The following is a 23,035-nucleotide window of genomic DNA, read 5'->3' on the forward strand; positions in this document are numbered from 1 at the left end:
TGTAATGTTGTTTCATGTCCAATTACTGGTTATATTTGTGACATCCGATAATTCATCTTTAGCATTGTTTTTTTGTTACTTCTTATTTGTAAGAACTCTGAAGTTGTTATGAAATAAAGCAAATAACAAATAGAATAATAGATAATAGAGAAGAGAAGAAATAGAGAATATGGAGCAATTGTGTCTTATTATTGATAGGAAGAGTCTTATTTATAGATACAACATGTACTCCATAAAGGAAACAAATAAACCTAGTTAATATAAATATTTACATAAAGAGTAATGAATCATATGAGTATCAATCATATGAGTTAATGTATCAAATCAATGGACAATCATTAATTCATAACACTCCCCATTGATTTCCCATTGATAAAAGAATGTGCTTCGTTAAAACCTTACTAGGAAAAACCCTTTGGGATAAAAAAAAAAACTAGTGAAGGAAAAAGAGTACAACATTCTGTATTCTTTAATACAATATTGTTCATCACATTCTATTTCTCCCCCTCATGTAAACTTACATCATTAAGGTGACGGGGTCCGAACTTGTGAATCATTTGCTCAAAAGTTCTTCTTGACAAAAACTTCATAAATAGACCTGCCATATTTTCACATGAATGAATTTTTGGATATCTATATCACCCTTTCAATTGAACAATACACTATTGTCTTCATATATGGTTGTTGATTCCATCTTTGTTGGGGATAGTCACAAGTTTCTTGCACATGTTGAATTATAGACCTTAACTAAACATATTCACAACTTTCCTCGTAATTCTATATGATTAGGCGATGTTACTATTATGGTTTGTTTCATATACCTTCATGAAACCATTGTGCTACCACATGTAAACAAACATCTTGTTTGTGATCAACCATTGTGACATTATGAGAATATGTAAAATAACATGCATATACATAACCCATTGGTCTGAATCTGAATCATTTGGATGGAATAAGCTCATATTCGTAGTACCCTTAAAGTAACGAAGTATATGTTTTACTCCAAACACTTTTCTTCTTGTAGTTGAAGAACTATATCTTGCTTAACAAATTTACAGCAAATGCAATATTAGATCGAGTATAATTAGCAAGATATATTAGTGTTTCCATGACACTAAGATATGGTACTTCTGGATCAAGAAAATCTTCATCATTTTCTTGAGGTCTAAGAAAAGTCTTTATCAACATCTAATGACCTCACAACTATTGGAGTGTATAATGGACATGACTTGTCCATTTAGAACATTTTAAGCACCTTAATTGTATAAGTTTCTTGAAGTATAAAAACATCTTTATTTAAATACTCAATTTCTAATTTCAAATAAGACTTTGTCCTTCAAAGATCATTCATCTCAAATTATTCCTTTGAGTAATCAATTGCCTTTGTGAGCTCATTAGGAGTTCCAACGATGTTTATGTCATCTACATAAACAATAATTATAGCAAATTCATTTTTGGATCTTTTCACATAAATACAAGAACAAATAGGATCATTTCTACATCCTTCTCTTAATAAGTACTCAATAAGACGGTTATGCCACACATGTCCTGATTGCTTTAATCAATAAAAGAACATGTTCAATTTTATTAAATAACCCTCTTTAGAATTTGTCTTATTGTGCAAATAAAATCCTTCAGGGATTTTCATATCAATATAAGGTTTCTCAAAAGAACCGTACGAATAGGTTGTAACATCATCCATTAGATGTAAATGCAAACCTTGTTGTGCAACTAGGATAATCGAATAGTGCAATGTTGTTGCATCCAATACTAGTGAATATGTTTTTTCACAAATCAATACAAGGTTTTGTGAACAACCTTGAGCAGCCAAATGCTTTGTATCTAACAATTTCATCATTCTTAATTTGATTTTTGCGCAAAAATCCATATGTACCCAACGAGTTTCACAATTTCAGGTGCGCGAACTATACGTCCAAAAACCTTTCGTTTAGCAAGTAAATATAATTATGCTTCTTTGCATATTTTCATTTTGGCCAATATTTTCTTTGTCGACAATCTTCAATGATCATTGCTTATTGATCCTTATTGTCATTCATAGCATTCATCGCTATGTTATAAGTAGTAGTCTCGTCAATGTTAACTTCATTTGGGTTCCATATTATATGATTCATGACATAATTTATTGAAATCTCATCATTTTCAACAATTTAAGGTACTTGAGGTTCTTTTGAAACCAAACCATTAATTATGTCAAATGAATCTTTTGGGATTTCAACCTTTTCGATTAGTTCATTTTGCATTTTAGCTCCCTTTCTCATTCAAGAATTTTTATCTTTGGAACCAATAGGCCTACCACACTTCAAACATGTCTTTGGAACTAATATACGTGTAGTATAAACCATAAGGGAATGTTGATAATTTCTCCAATATACATTTTTTTAAAACTCAATCGTAGAGATATAAAGATATTTCATATCTTTTTCATTGTTTGTCTTAATATAATATCCATTTAGACAAATATCCTTGAAACTCAATAAGTTTTTATTCAACTTCTTGGTAGAAGAATAATAGCTCTTCTAGAGTCTTCAAATATATTTGTAGTACTATAAATAATACTAACATTGATTTCTCGCATTATCAAACAAGAGAAAATTTTATTACTCTTGAGAATTGTATAAGTTGTTGCACTATCATTAAGACACATATCCTTTGGTACTAGTGCAAACATTCGTTTTCAATATAAACGTAAATATCAATGAGATTTTTTTTAAACACTCTCATAATCAATGAGGTGATTAATGTTTCCATTTTCTTTAGCAAAGAAAATAATAATATCAAGATGAGTATCATCCATATGGCCATAATCAGAATCACCATCTTCATAAGCAAAGTTTGTTTCTATGTTCTTCTCGTTATTTATAAGATGCTTTGGTGTACAATAAGTACAACTCAAATGGCCTTTACCATCGTAATGATAATATATACTTTCATCTTTTTGTCAATATTTTCACATTTTCCTTTTCCCTTTCTCACATTATTGTGTCACTTCTGGTGACAAAATGTGTCTTTGAAATTTTCTTTATAACCATGTCCGTAATTAATATCACGATCACGGTCATGAAAATATAAATCAAATGTTGCTGCATTCACTTCTGGGAATGGAGCAGAACCAATTTGGACATGTTTCATGATTTTCTATCAAAAGTTCATTGCTTGATTCAGTCATACGAAGACATTAAATAAATTCATAATATTTATTGTTGCATTCACTTATGGGAATAGAGCAGATTAGGCGGATCTCATGATTTTTATCAAAAAGCTTTATTGCTTTGTCTAGCCAGCCATACATAGGCATGAAATAAATTCATAATATTTGTGAAATCTCTTTTCACAATATTTTTGTCGCATGAGTAATTAGTTGCTTAGATGCTTTATTTCTTTATTTAATGGTATCCCAATATCCATTGCATCTAAATGTATTTCAACATTTAAATTCTTAAATCCCAATATAAGGAATTCTTTCTTGTAATATCAAGCGTCACAAATCCAAATTTTGCAACGTTTCGCGTGTTTAGAACTAACACATAAAATAATAATATTAATAATAATAATAATAATCCTCAAATTAATAATAATAATAATAATCACCGTTATAATAAAAATAAAAAAATAATAAGACGGAGATGAAATTTGATAAAGTCAAACAATTTTTATAACAAGAGGAAGAATATGAGGTAAAATTATAAATTGAGAAAGGATTAGAAAGAGTCTGGATTGAGACACGCAGAGCACTGTCTTTAGAGAGAAAAAGCTTCCAATAACCCTCAATTGATTGGAGCATCATACTGATAACGTATTGTGAAATAAAGCGAATAAAAGTTAGAATAATAGATAATAAAGAAGAAAATAAACAATAGAGATTAAAGAGCAACTCATCTGTATTTTATAAATAAAACATTAAAAAAATAAATCAACACATCGTCGTAATTAATACAAATATTGATATAAAAAATTATGAATTATATAAATATTAATCGTATGAATAAATGTATCAAATTAATTCATTAGTTTATAATAGAACTAAATTTGTAATGTAACGAAGAATGCAAGAAGATGTTTAGAAGCTTTTGGAACAACGTTGGGTCCACGGCCTAATGTACTGGGGCATTATGTCTGTCTAGCTCCTTTCCCCGAGATTCAAGAAGTATATTGGACTTTTGTCAAACACTGTGGCCTAATTAGTTTTAGCCGTTTCTATCAGCACCTTCAACAACTCCCAAATTTTTCTAAAATTCCTAAAATAACGTTTTAACTTTGTTTTAACTTTGGCCTGCAAACTAATATACACAACTAAAAAAAGTACCGAATGTTAAAATATAACTGAATTTCGACATATTATATATTTAAAATACTAGTAAAAATACAGACGTAATAAGTGTCTTTGTATTTTCTAACTTTCGTAGAAATTTGAATTAAAATTAATAAAAAATATATAAATAATTTTTAAATTAATTTTAAAATGTAAAATTAAAAAAATAAAATATGTGTACAAAAGAAGTTTTTAAAATAATTGTTAAAGATAACATAAATTTTTAGGATAACGGTTAAAAATAAACTATTTATAAAATAATTAATTTTTAAAATAATAAATAATGGTAAAACTAGAATAATAAAATATGGACATAAAAAAGATATCCTCTTATATTATTATAGATGTAGATGTATTAGAAAATTAATTATTTTTATTTCAAAATATTATTTTTTCTAATTTATTATATAAAAACAAAATTAAAAAATATATACATATACATATATATAAATTAATTTTTTTTAAATATGTATTAAAAATTAAAAATTAAAATATAAATAAATTTCAAAAAACAACAACAAATTATTAAAAATAAATAAAATAAAATAATAAAACAAAAAATAAAAATAAAAAGAACAAAACAAAACATATATATATATATATATATATATATATATATATATATATATATATATATATATATATATATATATATATATATATATATATATATATATATATATGGTGTCGATATTAGTTTTTTTTACTGCCAATTATTTGTAAATTTATTTACATTTTAATTTTTTAAACTTTTCAACACGTTTTAGAAATAAAATTAAATATTAATATATTTGTATATATGAATATTTTTAATTTTGTTTTCACATAGTACATTAAAAAATAAATAAAATTGTTTATAGATTTTTTTTAGTAACCTATATTTACGTAAAACGAAATTTAAACAATGACGTAAAATTTGAAAATAAAAAAGTAGAAAGACTTCAAGTTCTAGTCTACACAAGTAAAGATATCAATCTTGCTGCGTTTATAGTCGTTAAGGGTGTTACACATCTCTTAAAAAACAATATAACACAAGATATTGTATTGTAAGTTCTACAACATTTCTTATATCGTGTGCTAATTATTATAGGTTTAATTCCACTTACACATTTATAATATAATACAGTGTGGTAAATCTTTTTCACATTGGTCATCAACTACCGTTTCTTCTTTTCAGAGAAAGTGTTTCAGAGGCTCTCCACTAAACTCCTATCACACCGCATGATGGTCTTTTTATATTGCTAGTGGGTAGTTCAATAAACCATGTCTGATGAAGGGATGAGAAAATATGAATCACTGAGCATGTGAAAGCTGGGAATAGATGCCAACCACCACCACTTTACTCTCCCAAACTCCTTATATGCCTTTCACACTTCACAACTAAGAATTAGCTGAAAGGATCTCTCATTTACTCTTATTTCATACCACCACAAATATAATGACTCGTTTTCTGGAACCATTTTATGCACTTCTCCTGCTTCTCATGCATGCTGCAGGACCAGTCCTCGGATTCAATAATACCTCTGAAATAAAGTGCAATGAGAGGGAAAGAAAAGCACTCCTCAGCTTCAAACTTGGCCTCGTAGATCTCAATGGCATGCTGTCTACATGGAGGGATGATGAAAAGGGTCGAGATTGTTGCGAATGGAAAAATATTCAATGTGACCATCAAACAGGTCTTGTTACCATCCTTAGTCTTCGTGGTTCTGATACACAATATTTGAGAGGTGCACTCAGTATCGGTTCATTGTTTCCCTTGCAAAATATTCAATATTTAGATCTCAGCTACAATTTTTTTATAGGCAATGACATCGCAGAACTCATAGGCTCATTTGTTAGGTAAACTTAAATGTGGGTAGTTGGTAGTTGGAAGGTGTGTAGTTGGTAGTTGGAAGGTGGGTAGTTAGAAGTTGTTGTATTAATTGTGAGTTAGGTAGTAGTTATATTTAATGAATGTAGTTGAAGGGTAATGTCCAAAGGCCTATAAAAGGACCATGTAGTGCTTCATTTTCAAGATACAACAAAATCTGAATACAAAGAGTGTTTATCCAGAGAGACTTGTTTGTCAACAAATTGGCATCAGAGCTTGAGAGCCTGAGTGTTTGAGTGAGTTAGAGAGTTTGATCGAGATGGCCAACTTAGCTAACAGCGTGCCCCTGCCGAAGTTATCAAAAGGCGTCAGCTATGATAACTGGAGCCTGCAGATGAAGGCTCTCCTTGGTTCCCAAGAAGTATGGGAGGTGGTCGAAAATGGGCACCAAGAACCAGAGGATATTGGAGAAATGACGATAGCCCAGATTGCTACGTTAAAAGCAACACGAGCAAAGGACAAAACGGCTTTATACGTGCTGTACCGAGCTGTTGATGAGTCCGGCTTTGAGAAGATAGCAAATGCCATGTCTTCAAAAGAAGCGTGGGATATTCTGGAGAAGGCATACAAAGGGGATAACCGTGTGAAGCAAGTTCGGCTTCAAACTCTCAGAGGCGAGCTTGAAAGGATGAGGATGAAGGAAGATGAAGGGGTTGCCGAGTACGTCTCCCGAGTTGAGACCGTAGCGAATCAGCTCGGTAGAAATGGAGAGACGCTGCCTGCTTGCCGAGTGGTGGAGAAAATCTTGAGGTCGTTAACCGACGACTTCGAGAATATAGTTTGCGCAATAGAGGAATCAAAGGACTTGACAGCGCTCTCGGTGGAAGAGCTTGCTGGGTCGCTTGAAGCGCATGAGCAGCGGAGAAGGAAGAAGAAGGAAGAGTCCCTTGATCAAGCACTCCAAGCAAAGGCAACCATTAGGGAGAAGAAGGTTCCTTATACTCAGAACACTCGAGGCCGAGGTGGTAGAGGCAGAGGAGGATATGAAAGAAGTCAAGAACAGGTCGGCCAACAAAACTGGCGTGGACGAGGACAAGGTGGAGGTCGTGGTGGCAGAGGCCGAGGAGGTCATTCGAACAACTCAGGAGTTGAGTGCTTCAAATGTGGTAAGTACGGTCATTTTGCTAAAGACTGCTACTCAGGAGTCAAATGTTACAATTGTGGGAAGGTTGGACATTTCGCGAAGGATTGCCGATCTGAAAGCAAGAAGGAAACGAACTTCCTTTCTGAAGACGCTGAGGAAGAAGGAATATTGATGATGTCTAGGAGATCAGGTGCCGAGCTAAGTCCGAGTTGTTCTGATAACTCAGTTTGGTACCTTGATACAGGAGCAAGCAACCACATGTGTGGGGACGAGAATCTTTTTAAGGAGCTCACCAAAGTTGACGTTGGACACGTATCATTTGGAGATGCATCAAAGGTGGCAGTAAAAGGTCGGGGTAAAATCTGGTACCTACAGAAGAACAACCAAGTTGGAGAAATCAGAGATGTGTACTATGTACCCGATCTCAAGAGCAATATATTGAGCATGGGCCAGCTGATGGAGAAAGGCTACTCGGTTCTGATGAAAGATCGAGTATTATACTTGAAAGATAAGTCAGATCGATTGATTGCCCGTGTAGAGATGAAGAAGAACAGGATGTACAAGCTGGACTTGAAAATAGTCCAAGAGAGGTGCTTGAAACTTGACGTGAAGGATGAAGCTATGATGTGGCACTTCCGGTTTGGCCACTTGCATTTTGGTGGACTAGCCGAGTTGGTGAAAAAGGAGATGGTGCGAGGACTCCCGACTGTGGAGTTTGAAAAGAAATTCTGTGAAGAGTGCGTGCTCGGGAAGCATCCAAGGACCTCATTTCCGAGGACTGCCGAGTACCGGGCAAAGGAACAACTCAGATTAATTCACACAGACATTTGTGGACCAATTACCCCTGAATCTTTCAGTGGGAAAAGGTATTTCATTTCTTTCATAGATGATTTTTCAAGAAAAACATGGGTGTATTTTTTGAAGGAGAAATCCGAGGTGTTCCAAGTGTTTAAAAGGTTTAAAGCAATGGTTGAAAAGGAGACAGACATGCCTATCAAATCAGTTAGGTCTGACCGAGGAGGCGAGTTCATCTCATCCGAGCTCATGAAGTATTGTGAGGAGCAAGGAATAAGGAGATTTCTGACAACACCATACTCACCCCAACAGAATGGAGTAGCTGAGAGGAAAAATCGAACCATACTTGACATGGTTCGTACAATGTTGAAAAGCAAGAACTTGCCTAAGGAGTTCTGGGCGGAAGCAGTGCAATGTGCCATCTATGTGCAAAATAGATGTCCACATGCTAAGTTGAACAAAAAGACACCGCAAGAAGTCTGGAGTGGAAGAAAGCCGAGTGTGTCTCACCTCAAAGTGTTTGGCAGCATTGCTTATGGTCATGTTCCAGCTCAACAAAGGACCAAACTTGAAGATCGGAGCAAGAAGTACGTGTTTATTGGGTACGATGAAAAAACCAAGGCGTATAGGTTGTTCAACCCAATAACAAAGAAGGTGATTATGAGCCGAGATGTTCAAGTTGATGAAGAGAGCGAGTGGAAGTGGAACAACTCGGAGAAGGAGTCTAGAAGCTTGGAAGTAGATACACCACCAGCTGTGAGAGATCATGAGACTTCTGATGAAGAAGATGAACCTCTACAGCCTAGAGCGTGAAGCTTGCAAGACATATACAACTCGACTGACGAAGTACATGTTGTATGTTTCTTGGCAGATTCGGAAGACTTGAGCTTTGAAGAGGCCGTACAGGAGGAAAAGTGGCAAATGGCAATGAATGAAGAGATCGAAGCAATCCAACGCAACAACACGTGGGAGCTAACCGATCTGCCCAAAGGAGCTCGGCCTATTGGCGTAAAGTGGGTGTTTAAGAAGAAAACAAATGCTAAAGGAGAAGTTGAGCGATATAAAGCTCGACTTGTAGTGAAGGGGTACAAGCAGAAGGAAGGAATAGACTATGATGAAGTATTTGCTTCAGTGACGAGGATGGAAACAATCAGATTGTTGATTTCCTTAGCAGCTCAACACAGATGGACAATCTTGCAGATGGATGTGAAGTCAGCATTTCTGAATGGAGTCTTGAAAGAGGAAGTATATGTTGAACAGCCACTTGGATACATGCGAAGAGGCGAAGAGAAGAAAGTCCTGAGATTGAAGAAGGCACTTTATGGCCTGAAGCAAGCTCCACGAGCATGGAATGAAAGAATCGACACTTACTTCAAGAAGAATGGGTATGAGCAGTGCCCTTATGAACATGCTCTTTACATAAAGAAGAAAGGAGAAGATGTGATGTTCATTGCCCTCTATGTCGATGATCTTATCTTTACAGGGAATAATGCTGAGCTAATTGAAGCATTTAAAGAAGTGATGAAGAAGGAGTTCGAGATGATCGACTTAGGTCTTATGAAGTATTTCCTTGGTTTGGAAGTCATTCAAGGGAAGGACGGTATCTTTGTGTCGCATGAAAGGTATGCTGAGGAGGTCTTAAAGAAGTTCAAGATGACAAGTTGCAACCCGGTTTCCACCCCTATGGAACCTGGCACAAAACTTTCTAAGTATGCAGATGGAGACCGAGTTGATGCGAGCAAATACCGAAGTCTGATTGGAAGTCTCAGGTATCTTACAAATACCAGACCAGATTTAATGCTGAGTGTTGGAATAGCAAGTCGGTATATGGAGGAACCAAGGTATACTCATTGGAAGGCCCTAAAGAGAATTTTAAGGTATGTGAGAGGAACTGTGTCACTTGGTCTGATGTATACTAGGACGGATGATTATCGACTAGTTAGCTACTCAGACAGTGATTGGTGTGGAGATGTTGATGACCGGAAAAGCACGTCTGGATATGTATTCTTCATGGGGAGCACGGCGTTCACCTGGCTTTCAAAGAAACAGTGTGACACTGTCAACATGTGAAGCAGAGTACGTTGCAGCATCCTGGAGTGTCTGCCATGCAGTTTGGCTTAGAAACCTTCTAAGTAAACTGGAATTGAAGCAAGAAAAGGGGACTGTGATCCGAGTTGATAACAAGTCGGCCATTGAATTGGCAAAGAACCTGGTCAATCATGAGAGAAGCAAGCACATTGATTTCGATTTCACTTCATCCGAGAACAAGTGAAAGAAGGAAATGTAGAGTTGGAGCACGTTGAAAGTCGTGCACAAGCTGCAGATATGTTTACAAAGCCGCTGCCATCCTCTCTGTTTGAGAACAACAAGATGATACTTGGAATGAAGGACAAGAAGAACATTTAAGTTTATGGGGGGATTTTGTTAGGTAAACTTAAATGTGGGTAGTTGGTAGTTGGAAGGTGTGTAGTTGGTAGTTGGAAGGTGGGTAGTTAGAAGTTGTTGTATTAATTGTGAGTTAGGTAGTAGTTATATTTAATGAATGTAGTTGAAGGGTAATGTCCAAAGGCCTATAAAAGGACCATGTAGTGCTTCATTTTCAAGATACAACAAAATCTGAATACAAAGAGTGTTTATCCAGAGAGACTTGCACTAGTGTATTTTAGAGCTTTTACAGCGCTGTATATGCCTCGGTTCATGCGGACCCGCTGCATAAAAGCACGCGGTGGCAGTTTTGTAATTAAATTGAACTTTTATGCCTCGGTTGTCATAATAACCGAGGCATATAGTGCTAAAAAAATTTGACCACTGCGTTGACCCCTAATTTGAATTTTTTATTTATTTTTTACTGAAGGAATATGCCTCGGTTCTGTAATAACCGAGGCATATAGTGCTAAAAAAATTTGACCACTGCGTTGACCCCTAATTTGAATTTTTTATTTTTTTTTTTACTTAAGGAATATGCCTCGGTTCTGTAATAACCGAGGCAGTAAGTGTAATATATGCCTCGGTTCAGCACCTACCCGAGGCAGTAAGTGTAGAATATGCCTCGGTTTCGAATAACCGAGGCAGTATCCCTTCGTAGGGTTAAAAAACCCCAATTCCTTCGTTGTTCTGCCATTTCATCTTCTCCGTTTTTCTGCGAATTCGTCTTCTCCGGCCAACCTTCAGTTCTCCGACGACCAGCACCACCTTCACGCACAGGTCCCATCGTCCGGCGCACCTCCGGCGCACCTCCGACGCTCCAGCGCAGCTCTGCGCCACCGTCCCGCACACCTCCGACGTTCCAGGGCATCGTTTCGTCGTAGCACCGCACCGCCGCGGCTTCTTCTTCTTCTTCGACCCACCACCGCCGTCGCTGCACCTTTGAGGAGTCGTGCACTGCGTGGAGGAAAGTGAGCGTCGTTGGAGGAAACACGAAGACGGGGAAGGGAACGGAGTGTGTGTGAAACTTCGACGAAGTTGAATTCCGTTTTCTTGAAGTAGGGTTTGGGAAAGTGGACCGCCGCCACTCTAGCTCGGCGCGTTTGTGGCAACGAGAAGGGTTTGGCGACGGAAGCAATGGCGGAGGACAGCGCAGCCATGGCCGCGGACGGTGGAAGGTTTCAGTGTGTAACAGGAGGTTCTTCCGGTGCCGCTGCGTATTTTTTTTTTGAATTTCTGATGCTCATTAGGCCTCGGTTCTGCGAGAACCGAGGCAGTAAAAATTAAATATGCCTCGGGTTGTAACCGAGGCATAAAATACTAGTTTTTTACCTCGGTCGTATATGCAGCGGTTGCGGACCCGAAGCCAAAAGCTGAAAATAACCGCTGTCATTTCCCTTCCCTGCACTAGTGTTGTTTGTCAACATCACTTACCAACTTAAGATATCTCAATCTCTCCAATTCTTTTTTTAGTGGCAGCATTCCTATCCAACTTGAAACCCTTACACATTTAAGGTATCTCGATCTCAGTTACAATTATCTCGACCAGGAACTCCCTTATCAGCTTGGAAGCCTTAAATATTTAAGGTATCTCGATCTCAATTATAATCATCTTGAAGGGAAACTCCCCAGTCAACTTGCAAATATGTCACAGTTGAGATACCTTGGTCTCAGTTGTAATTCATTTTCTGGAGCACTCCCTTTCCAGGTTGGGAATTTTCCTTACTTGCAAACTCTCATACTTGCTGGTGATTTTGATGTCAAACCTAAGGATGCCAAATGGTTGTCTAATCTCTGTTCATTAACACATCTTGCCTTCGATGGTTTACATAACCTTCACTGGTTTCAAATGTTTCACTGTACTAAGCTAAGAGAGTTGAGACTAGTTGACTGTTCTCTTTCAGATACCCATATTCATTCTCTATTCTATTCACCTTCCAACTTTTCCAATTCTCTTACCACCCTTGATCTTTCTTCTAATATGCTCACATCCTCATCATTTCAGTTTTTGTCTAACTTCAGCCTTAACCTTCAAGAGCTTTATCTTTCTCATAATAACATTGTTTTCTCATCTCCTGTCTTCTCATGTTTTCCTTCTCTTGTGATCCTTGACCTTTCTTATAATAATATGACATCATTTATCTTTCAGGGTAGTTTCAACTTCAGTTCAAAACTTCAAAATCTTAATTTGCGAAATTGTAGTCTCAGGGATGGTAGTTTTCTCATATCTGACATTTCAATTACGAATTCTTCATCTTCTCTTGCCTCGCTTGATCTCTCCTCAAATCTGTTAATATCATCATCCATCTTTTACTGGCTCTTCAACTCCACTACCAATCTTCGTACTCTTGACCTTTATGAAAACGTGTTGGAAGGTCCCATTCCAGATGGATTTGGGAAAGTAATGAAATCTCTTGAGTTTCTTGACCTCTATGGTAACAAACTGCAAGGCGAGATTCCATCTTCCTTTGGGAACATGTGCACATTGCAGAGATTAGACCTCTCATATAACGAGTTGAGTGGGGAAATTTCAAGCTTATTTCAAAATTCTTCATGGTGCAACAGACACGTGTTTCAGAGTTTGGATTTATCTAATAACCAGATTACAGGCATGCTACCTACAATCATTGGATTGCTATCTGAGTTGGAGTACTTGTTCTTGGATGGAAATCGTTTGGAGGGTGACGTCACTGAATCCCATCTTTCCAATTTTTCCAAGTTAAGACACTTAAATTTGTCAGATAACTCTCTATCTCTAAAAATAGACCTAATTGGGTTCCTCCTTTCCAATTATATGTTCTGAAACTAAGATCTTGCATGTTAGGCCCCACTTTTCCTAGTTGGCTCCAGACTCAACGCTCCTTAGCTTTTCTTGATATTTCTGATAATGGGCTGAATGGTTCAGTACCAAAATTGTTTTGGAACAACTTGGAAAATGTGCAATGTTTGAATATGTCTCAGAATAATCTCACCGGTGCAATTCCTAATACATCGATGAAGCTTCTCAATAGACCATTTATAATTCTGAATTCGAATCAGTTTGAAGGAAAAATTCCATCGTTTTTACTACAAGCTTCAGAGTTGAGGCTTTCTGACAATAAATTTTCAGATCTATTTTCATTCATATGTGACCAAAGCAGCTCTGCAATGACTATTTTAGATTTATCAAACAATCAATTGAAGGGAAAACTCCCAGAGTGTTGGAAACATGTAAATCGGTTACTGTTTCTTGATTTAAGCAATAACAAATTGTCAGGGAAGATTCCTGTGTCCATGGGCAGCCTCGTTAAATTGGAAGTCTTGGTCTTACGGAACAATAACCTAACAGGTGAATTAGCTTCCACTTTGAAGAACTGCAACAATTTAACTACATTGGATGTGGGTGAAAATATGTTGTTTGGTCCCATTCCATCATGGATCGGAGAAAGTATGAAGCAGTTAATAGTTTTGAACATGCGAAAGAATCACTTTTCTGGAAATCTTCCCAGTGAACTCTGTTATTTGAAGCATATTCAATTCTTGGATCTTTCAAAGAATATGTTATCAAAAGGAATCCCAACATGCTTAAACAATTTGACTGCAATGTTTGAAAAGAGCATCCACACACGTGGGTTTATAAATTATATAAAATTGCTGAACATGAATGGTGTATTTTATGCAAGTTTTCCTACGGGCGAGTATACCCTTAACATAAGCCTGATGTGGAAAGGGGTTGAACAGGGATTCAAGAACCCAGAGTTAAAGCTTAAGAGCATTGATCTTTCAAGTAATAAGTTGACGGGTGAAATACCAAAAGAGATCATATCTACTTGGGTTAGTTTCTTTGAATTTATCAAGAAATAATCTGAGCGGAGAAATTCCTTCAGAGATAGGAAATTTAAGTTCATTGGAGTCCCTTGACTTATCAAGAAATCATATCAATGGTGGAATTCCTTTCTCACTTTCTGAAATTGATTTTCTTGGGAAGTTAGATCTGTCACACAACTCTCTGTCTGGAAGGATACCATCAGGAAGACACTTTGGAACTTTTGATGTATCTAGTTTTGAAGGGAATGTTGGTCTTTGTGGTGAACAACTTAACAGAACTTGTCCTGAAGATGGAAATCAGACAACAATAAAGACTGAAGAACATGGAAAAGATGATGAAGATAATGTTTTGTATGAGGCATTGTACATGAGCATGGGGATTGGATATTTCACTGGATTTTGGGGCTTATTCGGGACAATGCTACTTTGGCGTTCTTGGAGAAATACTTATCTCAGATTCCTAAACAGGTTGACATATGCTATATATGTGTTGTTGGTGCTCTGATTGCAAGAAGAAGGTACGTTTGTCATATATATCAATACCTGCTTAAAAAAAAAATGGAATACATATAATTTTCCTATTTGTAATAGAAAGCTCTAATTAAATTAAATGCATTCCGATTGTTAGGAGTAGTTTGTTTTGATCCTAACTTAACTAATTCAGTAATCACTCTTTACTATAACACTTATTGCTTTAACTATAGTGTGTAACTTAGAGAGAGAAAAAAAGAAAAAATAGTTTACATGATTGATCTGTGTTTAATTTTGTTTACTAATAATGATGAAATAGTTATATGTATCAAACGTAACATATTTTATTAGATGTTTTTTTTTTTAGGTTAAAAGAAGAATATCGAATTTTTTTTAAATATGATTTTTTCGAACAGTTAAATTTTATTTGAATGCTAAAAATATTATTAAAATATTAATTTATTATCATATTAAATGATTTAATAAAAATACTATTTTTTTAGAAAAATGTTTCATTTTAATTCACACAAATTAAATTCCCATATTTTATTTATGATGTAATAAACGACATCAATGGTTATACAAAAATTGCAGGTTATTGCAGTTGTGCTACACGCGCATCCGATTGATCTCGGGTGAAGGAAATCATAATTGGTATCTATAAAAGTGCAAGATATGTATTCAGTGTTATAGTTTGAATGTTTTTAGTAAGTAATTTATGTCAAAATGTTGTTTCTAGACTCTGATTTCATTGAGTTGTTTTGCATAATACATTTCTAACGTCGTTACTTTTCAATTTTGGCTAAAATATCTTTTTTGTCTCAATTTTCGTCAAGTTTTGTTAAATAAATCCTAATTTTGGTTTTATATTTAAATAGGTTCCAATTTTCGTCAATTTTGTTCAATTGGGTCTTTTTTACTAACACCGTTTAAATCATTAACGGCCATGAACAGTGACTGTCACGTGTCACTTCATGGTTTTTTTGAATTTTTTTTATTTCTTATTTTTTTAAAAAAATTTTAAAAAACTTTTTAATATTTTTTTTAAATATATACGTGTCAACCCAGGAGCGTGCCACGTGTCACTTCGTGGTTTTTTTTAAATTTTTTATTTATTTTATTTTTTTGAATTTTTTTTAAATGTCCACGTGTCAACCCAGTAGTGTGTCATGTGTCAAAGTCAATATTCTATTTTCAATTTGGTCCCTATATTTGTTATTTTTGTTCAATTAGGTCCCAATTTTTGTTAACATTAATCAATTTGGTCCCTATCGAAGATGTGACCAAATTTAATTTTTATATCAAAGTTATAATGATGTGAATTTTAATATATTATATAAAAATATTTAATAAAAAATGTGAATTTTAATATAAAAATTAAATTTAGTTTTAATTTGGAGAGGGACCAAATTGGTTAATGTTAACAAAAATTGGGACCTAATTGAACAAAAATAACAAATATAGGGACCAAATTGAATTTAGAACATTGACTTTGACATGTGGCACGCTACTGAGTTGACACGTGGACATCTAAAAAAAACTAAAAAAAAACAAAAAAAAACACGAAGTAACACGTGGCACACTCCTAGGTTGACATGTGTACATTTTAAAAAAAATTATTTTTTTTTTAAAAATTAAAAAAAATAAAAATAAAAAAAAAAATTCAAAAAAATCACGAAGTAACACGTGGCAGTCACTGTTCATGGCAGTTAATGATTTAAATGGTGTTAACAAAAAAGGACCCAATTGAACAAAATTGACGAAAATTGGGACCTATTTGAACTCAAAACTAAAATTAGGATTTATTTGAAAAAACTTGATGAAAATTGGTACCAAAAAGGTATTTTAACCTTTAATTTTATATTTTATTTTCAACACAACTTTTCTAATAACTCTAAACCTAATATGATTGAACATACCCGTTTATTTATTTATTTCTAGTTAAGGGTCTTGTGTCGCAGCGGATGATAATGAATAAATACAGTTAATATTAATCGTAGTATGTCAATTCATAAATTTAATAAATTTATTTAAATATTATTCTCTTTATTTGATGTGTGTAATATATAACTTGAATCAAAAAAATAGAACGATATACAATTCAACATCCATTTTTTCTGTCAAATTATCTCCTGAAAGTTTAGTTAATTAGCAACTTGCACGTTTGAAGAAGAGTTTTGGCCCGGAATTAACATACGAATCAGTTAATTTCACAATTATATTGCTATTAAAAAATGGTTGTACATTCTATTTTTGTTTTTTATTTTTTTGAAGAATGACAAGAATATGTAAGAATCAATTCCAAGAGGCGTGTCCGTAGTCGTATGCGTGTGACATGATGTGTACATGGTCATGATTGCTGCAAACGGCAAGACATTGAATGCAACAATGAATTTGTTCAATTCATGTACACATGTTTCATATTCTCGGTAAATATTAATAACTATTTTTCTTCATCTCTTGTTTTCATCCCCAATAATTTTCTCAATACTTTTCATTCATGTTTCAAGTCAAGTCAACTATCACTTTCTATTGTACAGAAACTGTTTCAAAGTCTCCGTCACGTTTCCTGGCATTATTTTATTAATAATAATAGTATGAAACATTTGACGTTAGGTATGAAACGTGTTAGTCTATTTGTCATAAGTTATTGGTGTGAAAACTCCTTTTCTGTTTGATCGCACAGAGCCCAACAAAAATTCTACACATGAATCATGATGATGATATTTTGAGTGCATGTAATTAAAAGTAGTGGGTGCATCAAAAAGCATATTTGGTGGAAAAATGACACCACCCCAAGCACTATACTCTACCAGAACGCTTATATATATATTCAATCGTTTTGGTTTTGCCATTCACACTTCACGATTAAGAGTAGACTGATCAAATTCAAGATCCTTGTTTCACTCTTACGTATTTCATATCACCAAAAAAGTCATGACTACTTGTTTTCCTAGACTCTGTTGTGCACTTCTCCTGCTCTTGCTCCATGCTGCAGAATCCATTCTCGGATTGAACAATAGCGCAGAAATAAAGTGCATTGAGAGGGAGAGACAGGCACTCCTCCACTTCAAACATGGCCTCATAGATGCCTATGGCATGCTGTCTACATGGAGGGATGATGAGAAGAGTCGAGATTGTTGCAAATGGAAAGGCATTCAATGCGACCATCAAACAGGTCATGTAAGCTTCCTTCGTCTCCGTGGTTCGGATACTCAAATTTTGAGAGGTGCAGTGAATATCAGTTCATTGTTTGCCTTGCAAAATATTCAACATTTGGATCTCAGCTACAATGGTTTCATAGGGAGTGACATCCCACAACTCATTGCCTCACTTACCAACTTAAGATATCTCAATCTCTCCTATTCTGATTTTGGTGGCAGCATTCCTATCCAACTTGGAAGCCTTACGAATTTAAGGTATCTAGATCTCAGTGATAATAATCTTGATGGTAAACTCCCTTGTCAATTTGCAAATCTGTCACAGTTGAGGTACCTTGATCTTAGCGGAAATTCCTTTTCTGGAGCACTCCCATTCCAGGTTGGGAATCTTCCTTTCTTGCACACTCTTAGACTTGGTGGTTATTTTGATGTCAAACCTAAGGATGCAAAGTGGTTGTCTAATCTCAGTTCCCTAACACATCTTGCCCTGTATTATTTACAAAATCTTGACTGGTTAACAACGATTACTTTTCCAAATTTAAAAGAGTTGAGGCTAGTTGACTGTTCTCTTTCAGATACCCATATTCATTCTCTGTTTTATTCACCTTCCAACTTTTCCAATTCTCTTATGATCCTTGACCTTTCTGATAATATGCTCACATCCTCAACATTTCAATTACTGTCTAACTTTAGCCTTAATCTTCAAGAGCTTTATCTTTCTCAAAATAACATTGTTTTCTCATCTCCTGTCTTCTCAACCTTTCCTTCTCTTGTGACCCTTGACCTTTCCTATAATAATATCACATCATCAGTCTTTCAAGGTAGTTTCAACTTCAGTTCAAAACTTCAAAATCTTTATTTGTCAAATTGTGGTCTAAGTGATGATAACTTTCTCATCTCAGCTATTTCAATTACGAATTCTTCATCTTCTCTTGCCTCGCTTGATCTCTCCTCAAATCTGTTGAAATCATCATCCATATTTTACTGGCTCTTCAACTCCACTACCAATCTTCGTACACTTCAACTTTATAATAACATGTTGGAAGGTCCCATTCCAGATGGATTTGGGAAAGTGATGAACTCTCTTGAAGTTCTTGACCTCTATGCTAACAAACTCCAAGGCGAGATTCCATTTTTCTTTGGGAACATCTGCACATTGCAAATTTTAGACCTCTCACACAACAAGCTGAGCGGAAAATTTTCTAGCTTCTTTCAGAATTCATCATGGTGCAACAAGCACGTGTTTCAGATTTTGGATTTATCCTCTAACAACATTACAGGAACATTACCTAAAAGCATTGGATTGCTATCTGAGTTGGAGTACTTGTTATTGGATGGAAATTGCTTGGAGGGTGACGTCACTGAATCCCATCTTTCCAGTTTTTCCAAATTAAGGTACTTATCTTTGTCAAATAACTCATTGTCTGTAAAATTTGTCCCTACTTGGGTTCCACCTTTCCAGTTACAAAATTTGGGACTAAGATCTTGCAAGTTGGGTCCTAGTTTTCCTAGTTGGCTCCATACTCAAAGTTCGTTAAGTGACCTCGATATTTCCGACAATGGGCTTAATTACGTACCGGATTGGGTTTGGGACAACTTGCAAAATATGAGAACATTGAATATGTCTCACAACAATCTCAGTGGTCCGATTCCTAATATATCATTGAAGCTTCACTATGCACCATCGGTAATTCTAAATTCAAATCAGTTTGAAGGCAAAATTCCATCGTTTTTACTACAAGCTTCAAAATTGAGGCTTTCTAACAATAAATTCTCAGATCTGTTTTCATTCATATGTAACCAAGGCAACTCCGAAATGTGGATTTTAGATTTGTCAAACAATCAACTGAAGGGACAGCTCCCTGACTGTTGGACATCTGTAGATCGGTTACGGTATCTTGATTTAAGCAACAATAAATTGTCAGGGAGGATTCCTTTGTCTATGGGCAGCCTTGTTGAATTGAAAGTCTTGGTTTTACGAAACAATAACCTGACAGGTGAATTAGCTTCGACTTTGAAGAATTGCAGCAATTTAAATATGTTGGATGTGGCTGATAATATGTTGTGCGGCTCCATACCATCATGGATCGGAGAAAGTATGCAACAGTTGATAATCTTGAACATGCGAGAGAATCACTTTTCTGGAAATCTTCCTATTCAACTCTGTTATTTGAACTATATTCAATTATTGGATCTTTCGAAGAATATGTTATCAAAAAGAATTCCATCATGCTTAAAGAAATTGACTGCCATGTCTAAAAAGGGCATCCACACACGTGGCACTCTAAATCCTGTGTATTTGATATATATCCCTTATATTAAAATTTATGACTATTTTGTTGAGGAAGAGTATTCCTTTAACATAAGCTTGATATGGAAAGGTGTGGAACAGAGGTTCAAGAATCCAGAGTTAATTAAGGGCATTGATCTTTCAAGTAATAAGTTAACGGGTGAAATACCAAAAGAGATTGGATATTTGGCTGGGTTAGTTTATTTGAACTTATCAAGAAATAATCTGAGTGGAAAAATTCCTTCAGAGATAGGAAATTTAAGTTCACTGGAATCCCTTGACTTATCAAGAAATCAAATCAGTGGAGGAATTCCTCTTCCTCTATCCGAAATTGACAATCTAGGCAAATTAGACTTGTCACACAATTTTCTTTCTGGAAGAATCCCATCAGGAAGACATTTTGAAACCTTCGATGCATCTAGTTTTGAAGGAAATATGTACCTTTGTGGTGAGCAACTTAACAAAAGTTGTTATGGAGACGGAGATCAAACAACAGGAAAACTTTCGGAAGCGGAAGCAATAAATGATGATGAAGATAGTGTTTTCTATGAGGCATTGTACATGAGCATGGGGATTGGATACTTCACTGGATTTTGGGGCTTATTAGGACCAATACTACTTTGGAGTTCTTGGAAAAATGCTTATCTGGACTTCTTAAACAGATTGGCAATCGGTATGTATGAACAATGTGGCAAGTGTAGGAGACCTAATTGCAGGAAAAAGGTATGTTAATCAAATATATCAATGTTTGGTTCATAAAGAAAGCAGAATACATATTTTTAACAAAAAACTGTAATTAAATATAATCTAATTATTAGGAGAAGTATTTTATTTGTTCATCCTAGTTTAACAATTTTAGTAATCACCCTTACTATAAATAATACTTATTGTTTTAACGCAAGTGTATTAGAGAGGGGAAAAAAGAAACAATAGATTTCATGAATGAATATTATGTTTCATAATTCAATGATGAAATATTTATTTTGTATCTGATCATGTAATATATTTTATCAGATGATATTTTTACTTTAAAAGAAGAATGTTGAATTTTCGTAACTATGATTTTTTTAAATGCTTAAGTTTTATTTATTTTGGTATAAAATATTGTTAAATATTTAATTTACTACCATATTAAATGATTTAGTTAAAATAATATATTCTAATTTGACAGAGTCAAATATAATTCCGTCTTTATTTATGTTATAATAAATCAAGATATTTTAATTCATTCTTTTTTTTTTTTACTAACGTTTAATCTAACACATCGATTATCCTTAAATTATCATTTCACATCAAATTTTTTTAAATAAATAATTAAAAAATATATTAAAATAATAAATTAAAGTGGATAAAAATATTATTTTCCTAACCCAATTGACGGTTGTACAAAATTTATAGGTTATTGCAATTGTCCTAGGCACTTCTGATTGATCCGGGAAGAAGGAAAGCACGGTTGATAGCCATGTGTGTGAAGTTTATACCATCACTTGATTGATGAATAGGTATATCTCCTTTTTGTTTTGTAATTTTTATAAAAAGTTACAAATATTTTGAAAAGAATTGTAAATAAATTTAAAGTATTATATTATACATTTTGTTATCAAATGTTATTCCTCCAAAATATTAAATAATATAAATAATGACGACTCCTAATGTAACTCTGACACAGTGACTCTCACGGCTGAATTATTTATCCTTATATATACCACGAGATTTTTATTTTTGATGTCTATATTTATTTTTCAGTTTTATTCTTTAAATATTTTTTTCAGATTAGAATAATTATTTTATTAACTTTATCTTTTAAGTAATTGTTCTTTTAAATTTAGTCGATTTTTCCAATTTAACGTTATTTTAAACTCAATAATTTCTTAATTATAAGTCTACAAAATAAATAAAAATGATTTATAATAAAATCATAAAAAACATTTGTATTTAATTTTATAACAATTTATATTTATATGTAAAGAGGATTATTTAATTATAAGTCTACATAAATTTTATTTCCATTTTACCTTTCTATAATATAATTATTAACTAAATTTTTAAAAATATAATTGTTAACTAATTTTTATAAATAATTGCTATTTTGAAATATATTGTATAAAAGTATGCCTAGTGCATGTGTTTTTATTAATAAAAATTAGGATTCTTCTTTTTGATGTAGACATTTGCTTTTCAAGTTTATCATTTAAATAAAAGTTTTCTTAAATTAAAATAATTATTTTTTAATGTCACCCTTTAAGTATTTTTTTAATTAAACCTTTTTTTTTTCAATTTGACTTTTTTTTTTAAATTTAACTATTTTCTTAATTATAAAAATACCTACAAAATAAATAAAATTATTTATAATAAAATAATAAAAATTATTTGTATTTTTTATAATTATAATAGTAATATTGTATTTAAAATAATTTTATTATTTTAAATATTTTTATAAGATTTTTCTTCATATATAACAATAACACTCACCTATACATACAAAAAGGCATATCTTTTGGAAAAACAAAACTAAACACATTATTCATATCTACAAGTATATTTAAATAAAATAAAGATTTACATCTTATTATTTAAAATAAAAATAAAGTTCATCATATCTTAAAATCTTTAATATTTTCATTCTTTAAAACTTTTGACTTGACCAATTAAAATTAAAATTCAGAATTATATAATTAAGGTGTTTCGGTTAATTTTATATGCATGTTGTCTCATCATTAGAGATGATAACGGAGCGGGATGGAGACACGTTTCGCTATCCATACATATTTCTGCAAAAAAAAAATCATTCTCATCCCCA

At 33.8% G+C, this 23,035-nt stretch overlaps 2 protein-coding genes and 1 pseudogene across 3 annotated transcripts in view; all 3 read left to right on the forward strand.

Annotated features, from left to right (window-relative positions):
* Positions 1-21,872, forward strand: part of LOC114180280 (receptor-like protein EIX2) — a 54,977-nt gene extending 33,105 nt beyond the window's left edge. Inside the window, exon 3 of the mRNA XM_085672152.1 lies at positions 21,634-21,872. The gene's annotated coding sequence lies outside the window, so the exon portion shown is untranslated. The remainder of the gene's footprint in view (positions 1-21,633) is intronic.
* Positions 5,772-15,738, forward strand: LOC146887176 (receptor-like protein EIX2; annotated as a pseudogene). Its single transcript, XR_014994260.1, has 3 exons — positions 5,772-6,167; positions 11,918-14,831; positions 15,379-15,738. The product of XR_014994260.1 is annotated as a receptor-like protein EIX2 (transcript).
* Positions 17,290-20,967, forward strand: LOC114180795 (receptor-like protein EIX2). Its single transcript, XM_085672058.1, has one exon. It carries the CDS (start codon positions 17,722-17,724, stop codon positions 20,965-20,967), a length of 3,246 nt encoding a protein of 1,081 aa, XP_085528184.1. The 5' UTR covers positions 17,290-17,721.
* Positions 21,873-23,035: the final 1,163 nt, after the last annotated feature.

Source organism: Vigna unguiculata, chromosome 4 (genome assembly GCF_037176805.1).
Source record: "Vigna unguiculata cultivar grain cowpea cultivar isolate G323 ecotype 2 chromosome 4, ASM3717680v1, whole genome shotgun sequence".
NCBI classification, from domain to species: Eukaryota; Viridiplantae; Streptophyta; class Magnoliopsida; order Fabales; family Fabaceae; genus Vigna; species Vigna unguiculata.